The sequence below is a fragment of the Sinocyclocheilus grahami genome, unplaced genomic scaffold (genome assembly GCF_001515645.1).
Source record: "Sinocyclocheilus grahami isolate Dianchi unplaced genomic scaffold, SAMN03320097.WGS_v1.1 scaffold1400.1, whole genome shotgun sequence".
Classification (NCBI taxonomy): Eukaryota; Metazoa; Chordata; class Actinopteri; order Cypriniformes; family Cyprinidae; genus Sinocyclocheilus; species Sinocyclocheilus grahami.
The window spans coordinates 149,471-157,285 of NW_015506579.1; the positions used below are offsets into that span (position 1 = coordinate 149,471).

A 7,815-nucleotide genomic window follows, 5' to 3' on the forward strand; every position below is an offset into this window, starting at 1 on the left:
ATGTGGGGGCGTGTTAGAACGAGGCGTTTTAGGGGGGCGTGGCAGAGTCTTAACTTTGATAAAGAATATCTCTTTGGTTTTGAGACTTTAGTCTTTGCAACTTCAGGGATCTTATCTATGCACAATCAGCTTGTAACACTCCAAAGAGAAAGAACAACTTGAAATCACATCATATGACCTCTTTAATGTGCTGCATTATATTCCTTATTGCGTCCTCCTGTGGCCTCGGGAGATAGGTGGCGCCAAATACTCATAAAACGAGTGTGCCATGAAATATGTAATGTAATGCGTGATGTAAAGATCGCGAGTAGAAACAAAAGAGAAAGAAAAGCTTACAGCTGCATGAGTCGTGACTGTTACGTTAGCCTGATGCGACCAAACTCCCTGTGATTTTAAAACGTAAGACAGCACACAGATTTGAAGACTACAGTAAGATTTAACTAAATAAGATTTTGGTAGGCTACTATTAGATGGATAGCCTAAATGTCCTAATTCATGTTTTTCTTTTTTTAATGGTATATCAAAAAGTGTATATTTTTAAAATGTGATTGTTGGTACATTTGACCAGTTTTTAACCATACTTTCAAAACAAAAATTAAAATAGGAAAAATATGCAATATGAAAATAATTGAAGACAAAATGTGTTTTACTGAGAAAAAACAAGATTTGGTTTTTAAAAAGCCTTTTTCCAAAAGGTACATCTGAAAAATGGGGGTCGTCTTATATTGGGGCCAATACGGTAATTATCGATACCGAATGATATGAAACATTATATCGTTGATACATTTTTTAACAATATCGCCTAGCCCCAAGTTCTATTCTAATATCAGAATTTTCCAAAACAATTTCAGTTTCTGATTCAAATACATGTTTAGAAGGAAAATTCTCTGTTCCTTGTCATTTGAAACAAAGAATATGATACATTTCTGGTCATTTAGGTTGCAGAGTTTTTTTGTACTAATAATAGCGATAATGATGGTGATGCTCACAGGACTCTCACGGGGGAAATGAGCAGACGAATGTTGTTCTGCAGGTTCATGCAGGCTGTGTGTGTGTGTGTGTGTGTGTGTGTGTGTGTGTGTGGTGTGTGTGTGTGTGAGTGTTTGTGTGTGTGTGATTTACTGTGCTTTAACACACACAGATGCTGCTGCTGATTAATTTACTCTTTCATCAATCAGCTGTTCTGATGGCAGTGTGTGTGTGTTAATCAAGGGCGCAGCAGCATCTGTGTGACTTTCTGTCCATGATAAGACTCAAGTACAAGGTCTGACGATGGTTTTCTCATGTCTCTCAACACATTCCTCTTTGTGTGTGTGTGTGTGTGTGGTGCTGATATAGGGTTAGTGGTTTATCTGGCCTTGGCTGAGGCTCCACTGTTCTGCGTTTGTAACCCTCAATACCGGATCCAGCCAGAGTGTGTGTGTGTGTGTGTGTGTGTGTGTGTGTGAGTGTGTTACTTAAGGGACAAAGTTTTTGGATGATTGAAAGTCAAATTTGTCTTGATCTGTACGTGTATTTCATTGTGAACATGCAGTTGTTGGTTTGTGTTTGACTCTCGTCTCAGTAGATGTCAGTGTGAAGCCCCTCTGTGTGTGTGTGTGTGTGTGTGTGTGTGTGTGTGTGTTAGTCATCTGATGATTGACAGGTGTGTGTGTGTGTGTGTGACTGACGTCTTGTTTGTGCGGATCTGAACGGCTCAGACAGGAAGTAACGCAGCACAGGGACGAGCCGAGCTGTCAGTGTGCAGTAACTCTTCTTCCTGAAGGGAAATGACATCATCATCATCATCGTTCCCAGCAGCCCCTGTGGCTCACACACGTGTGTGCTTGCTGTAGTCAGACGCCGCACAGTTGCGCTGCTGCTGTTTGTGTCCGCATCTGTTTGTTTCCTGAGTATCATTATAATATAATATATTATATTTCCCCAAAATCCCATTGTATTTTTTTTTCTAAATTCTGTGTTTTCCATTGTAATTCCATTTTAATACTTTAATAGAACTTTAATAATCAAAAAAGCATGTCTAATCAAGTTAAAATATGATGATTCCTTCATAACAGATTCAGGTTGCACTTTGTTTAACAGTCAGTGCACTTACATGTACTTACAGTGTACTTACCTAATGAAGTACGGTAATATAAGGTAAGTGCATGGGTTAAGGTTAGATTTAGGGGTAGGTTCAGGTTCAGTACCTAGTTATTACCCAGTTATTGTAATTATTATGAGTACAGTATAGTATGTACATGCCGCACAGGACTAAAATAAAGTACTACTCAAAGTCCTTTATAACAGTGCGCCAAATACAGTGCAGATGAACAAAATCTCTTGATTGTGTGAAATTCCCTTATTATTTTTTAATGAATTATTATTGTTAATGCTTTAGAAATTTTAAAACAGTAATTTATTTCCATCATAATTGCTTCAGGTTAAACGGAGCTTTTATTTTGGGTGTGTGTAGTGTGTCTCTGAACATGCGTCATATTTCAGTCCATATCGTCCTACTGTCGATCTCACGGTATCGCTGCACGCTTGCACAGGGTTTGCTTTGACCGATCGTGTCTCTTCTGTCTGCTTTACTCTGTTTGTCTCTGTGTTCACAGAGAATCAGCCGCTCATGTGCTCGTTCAGAGTTTGTGTGTGATCCTTAGCAGGATTGAGTGCTAATCTGGATCAGGACAAAAATACCTGGAGAGAGAGAGAGAGCGAGAGCGAGCGTTCACTGAATGACTGAGGCCTGAGGAGGAGGAAGACCTTCATCACTGCGCTCACACACATTCACTCATACTCTGTTTTCAGGCATAATTTTCTTACACACACACTCTCTCTCTCTCTCACACACACACACACACACACACACACACACACACAGAGACTTGTGTTTAAGCGTCTCTAAAGTCTCTTGTGTCTTGCAGCTGTTGCTGCGTCTTTCTGATGTCATGTTTCCTGTGTGTGTGTGTGTGTGTGTGTGTGTGTATGTGCGTGTGTGTGTGTGTGTGTGTCTGTGTCCCGTGTGTGTGTGTGTGTGTGTCTGTGTCCCGTGTGTGTGTGTGTGTGTCCCTTCAGCTGCACAGTAATGCTCACGAGTGAACAGGACAGGCCGTTTGTGTTCAATGAGCTCAGCCTAAACATGTAATGCAACCAACTATAGTTAACCCAAACTCTAACGATTAAACCTGTATTTTAGCCTAACTAACCCAAACCTTAAACTGACCTGGAGTAACTAAGTGACGGTACCTGTAAACAAGCCAAACAAACCCCGGTGCAGTGTTTCTGTCTCTGAGCTCGTTTAGTCTGGTTATGTTGGTAAACTCTGTTGAGTTATCAGATGTTGTTTGCCGTCATGTTGTTCCCTGCGGTACAGAAGACATTTTTTTCCACAAATGACTGTCAGGAGACGCCTGAGGTGTGAGTGGCTCTTGGTACCTAGTGTGTGTGAGTGAGTGTGTGTGTGTGTGAGTGAGTGAGTGAGTGTGTGTGTGTGTGAGAGTGTGTGTGTGTGTGTGAGTGTAAGTGTGAATGAGTGAGTGTGTGTGTGTGTGAGTGAGTGAGTGTGTGTGAGTGAGTGAGTGTCTGTGTGTGTGAGAGTGTGTGTGAGTGAGTGTCTGTGTGTGTGAGAGTGTGTGTGTGTGTGTGTGAGTGTGTGTGTGTGTGTGTGTGTGAGAGTGTGTGTGTGTGAGTGTGTGTGTGTGTGAGAGAGTGTGTGTGTGTGTGTGAGTGTGTGTGTGTGTGTGTGTGTGAGAGTGTGTGTGTGTGAGTGTGTGTGTGTGTGAGAGAGTGTGTGTGTGTGTGTGAGTGTGTGTGTGTGTGTGTGTGTGTGTGTGAGTGAGTGAGTGTCTGTGTGTGTGAGAGTGTGTGTGTGTGTGTGTGAGTGAGCGAGTGTCTGTGTGTGTGAGAGTGTGAGTTAGTGATTGAGTGTGAGTGAGTGAGTGTGTGAGAGTGTGAGTGAGTGTCTGTGAGTGAGTGTCTGTGAGTGTGTGTGTGTGTGTGTGTGTGTGTGTGTCTCGTCCCCAGCGCTGCTCCCTGAAGTGAGCCATGAGGAAGCGGTTTGCCCTCTATATCTCTCACACTGACGTCTGCCCTCTCAACAATGTCATCCACTTTCCTGTTATTCACTTCAGTGGAAAGCCACTGCTGCAGTGTGTGTGTGTGTGTGTGTGTGCGTGCAGTGAGCAGACAGGATGCAGTGTGTGTATGTCCGTGTCACTGAGTGTGTGCAGTTTCACATGGATCTGTCTGGTAGATAAGTGAGGACCTGTGAGATGCGTGTGCTGCTTCAGGGTTTGACAGCGATTGAGCAGCTCGCTGCAGACCTGCTGCTCACCGTTACACTTTGTTTGTTGTACTAACTGACCAACCAACTAACCGGCTGCAGGACGCAGCTCCTGTCATGAGCTCATTGCCTGAAGAAATCACTGGTCAGAGTCAGTCTGGATAAAAGCGTGAATGAATGTAGTGGAGCTCGTTTAGCTCGGTCTCTGCTAATGTTTGCACTGGAGAGAGGGGGGCGGGGCTAAGCATCAGCTCAGCCAATAGCATTGCAGCAGCTGAATGACAGCAGTTAAAAGTTCACAAAGGAAGTTCTTCCTATCAGACGAGCTTCAGATGGAGCGTTTGCGTGAGATGTGTGCGAGCTGATGGCGGTTTACTAATCTCATTATCCAGTGGAAACGAGGCCACAGTGTCACTGTCCATGAGCAGGACACACACACACACACACACACTCTAACACACACACAGGTCTTTGTTTAACTTCACTGTAAGTGTGTGTGTTATGTAATGAATTCACAGCTGATTTGATTCTGTCAGTCGTGTCTAATCGACACACTCCTTTATGAATGAATTTCTTTATGAAAGTCATTCTGATGATTTTCAGATTCATGATAGTGTTAGTTCTTCATGCTAGTTTGTGCACCTGATCGCAACCACACGAAAACATCTGAACATTTGCGTTCCTTTAGTCAAATAGATAACGCTCTTTGTAATAAAAATATGAATCTGTTTCACTCAGACTGTGAATCTGAGCAGGAGTGTTTAAGTTGTGTTGAAGCCCAGCGAGCCTCAGATGGTTTCAGCGTCTCGTCTGCTGACGGACGTGTGACTGACTTGTGTTTGTTGAGTGGTTGATGATATGAAATGTGTTTATTGTAAATATTTGAGTATGTTGAAAGATTTGCTTAGACAGTAAAACAATTTCACTCCCCATTTTCTTCTCATGACTATGTTTTCAAACACTCCTATGTGTATCTGTGTGAGCGTTTTTTGTAGAGAGTCGAAGGTTTCTATTCATAAGGTGTTTTGGAAGTGTTGAGTATTGTGCAGTGTATGTGCGTTCTGTACTGTAATTGGCACGGTCTGCTTAAGTTGTTCAGTTTGCTCTACTTGAGCTTGAATGCTTTTGTTCTTTATATATCTATATATAAATACAGGTGCATCTCAATAAATTAGAATGTCGTGGAAAAGTTCATTTATTTCAGTAATTCAACTCAAATTGTGAAACTCGTGTATTAGTGTGTGTGTGTGTGTGTCTGCAGTGTGTGTGTGTTTCCGTTCCCTTCCTCATGTTGTCCAGATGGTGATGATCTTTTGGGATGCTGTCCCGTGGAGGGATGGTCTCCATGGTAACTGAGCATCATCAGGGAGGATGCTGGAATCATGTCTGAATGTACTTCCACAGATCATGCTGTGTGTCGTTCAGATCACTGAGTGTGTTTGTTCTTGACTGTCGTTTCAGAGCACATTAACAGAGGTGCAGTTTGGACCAATGAAGCTCTATGAAGATCAGCTGCAGGTACCGGCTCTTCATCACTCATACTCTGTGTTCATACATTATGCTGGTTTGGAAGGTTTCTGTAGTAAGTACACCAAACAGTGAGTGTGAACCTGCAGATTATCAGGCTTCCTGCTCATTGTGAGTGTGTGTGTGTGTCTGTGTGTGTGTGTGTGTGTGTGTGTGTGTGAGTGTGTGTTCTATATTGGGAGTTTCATTATCGCAAATTAATTCTTCAAGCTAATTTTAGGAAGGTTGAGTGAATCTAACCCGACTCCTGTATCCTGAGATTTCTGGAGCTCCCGTGAGAATATGTGAATTATCGCTCTGTGAATCTGCTGTATTTCCACAGACGCGTCAGAATGATTTGAAGGGCCTGTAATGTGTAGAATCTCAGGAACACATGGAGTCTGGGGTTTGTCAGGCGGGCGTCACAAAGTGCCCTAAAAACCCAAACTCAATGACTGCACAGTGGCGGCACCAGATACAGTGGGGCAAAAAAGTATTTAGTCAGCCACCAATTGTGCAAGTTCTCCCACTTAAAAAGATGAGAGAGGCCTGTAATTTTCATCATAGGTATACCTCAACTATGAGAGACAAAATGAGAAAAAAAATGGAAGCTACCTACAATTCAGCCGCGTGCTAGGCTTACAGTTCATTCACAGCCATGCTTTATGAGCCAATGAACTCCAGAACAGTGTAATTAAGACACCTCTGATTGGCTGTGGCATTTTTACACTCGATGTCTGTGATTGGGCACGAAGCTTTGTGGGCCGTATGTGGCACACGGTGCAGTAGCTTGAGTTCGACTCGCGGGTCTTTTCGCGATCCTGTTGCCCTCTCTTCTCTCCCATAGTTCCCTGTGTCTCTTTTGAACTGTACTATCAACAATAAAAAAGGCAAAAAACATCAACATCAATGCTACACGAAACACGTCAGTAGAAACGTCTGGTGCAGCAGATCTACATAGAAAGCTGTGAAATGATTTGTCTGAAGAACTGTGCACCATTAGCGTGGAGTTAGTATTAGTGCTGGGTTAGCATAAGGCTACTATTAGCATTGGGTTAGCATTAACGTTGGGTTACCATTAGCATTGAGTTAGTATTAGCGTTGGGGTAGCATTAGCATTGAGTTAGTATTCGCGTTGGGTTAGCATTAACGTTGGGTTACCATTAGCATTGAGTTAGTATTAGCGTTGGGGTAGCATTAGCATTGAGTTAATATTAGTGTTGGGTTGCCATTAGCGTTGAGTTAGTATTAGCATTGGGTTAGCATTAGGTTGGTGTTAATGTTGGGTTAGCATTAGCATCGGGTTAGCATTGAGTTAGTATTAGCGTTGGCTTAGCAATACCGTTGAGTTAGTATTAGCATTGAGTTAATATTAGCACTGGGTTTGTATTAGCGTTGAGTTAGTATTAGCATTGGTTTAACGTTAGGTTGGTGTTAATGTTGAGTTAGCGTTAGCATTGCGTTAGTATTAGCGTTGGCTTAGCTTTAGCGTTGAGTTAGTATTAGCATTGGGTTATAATTAGCGTTGGGATAGCATTAGCATTGAAGGCAGTATTAAGGTTAGTGCTGAGGTGTTGTGCCAGTGTTGCAGAGCTTTAATTACGGTTGGAAACTGAAACAGTGATTTCCTCTTCCTGTTTTTGTCCTCCCAGCTGATCCCACATTCCCTCAGAACACACGCCGAGCATCTGAACTGTCCGTTCACACAAGTCAAGTCACCTTTAATTATATAGTGCTTTATGCAACACCGATTGTGTCAAAGCAGCTTTACAGTGTTAGCTTTACACACACTGTGAGCGAGTGATTCTTCTGCACTGTTTCAGTGAATCAGCTCAAATGAACTGCTGTATATTATGTTCATGTTATTGATGGAAGTTATTATTGTGGCTGAATTTCTCTGTTGGCCAGCACTGTCGAGCACACTGATGACGGCTCTGTGTGTGTGTGTGTGTGTGTGTGTTGCACGTCTGTGTGTGTGTGTGTGTGTGTGTGTGTGCATGTCACTGTGTGTGTGTGTGTGTGTGTGTGTGTGCGTGTCTCTG

At 42.7% G+C, this 7,815-nt stretch overlaps 1 protein-coding gene across 1 annotated transcript in view; it reads left to right on the top strand.

Moving 5' to 3' along the window:
• The window catches only part of LOC107569977 (high affinity cAMP-specific and IBMX-insensitive 3',5'-cyclic phosphodiesterase 8A-like), a 30,325-nt gene that overhangs the window by 4,331 nt on the left and 18,179 nt on the right, over window positions 1–7,815 (top strand). The window contains exon 2 of the mRNA XM_016256159.1: window positions 5,729–5,785. Within this exon, the coding sequence (XP_016111645.1) occupies window positions 5,729–5,785 (57 nt within the window). The remainder of the gene's footprint in view (window positions 1–5,728; window positions 5,786–7,815) is intronic.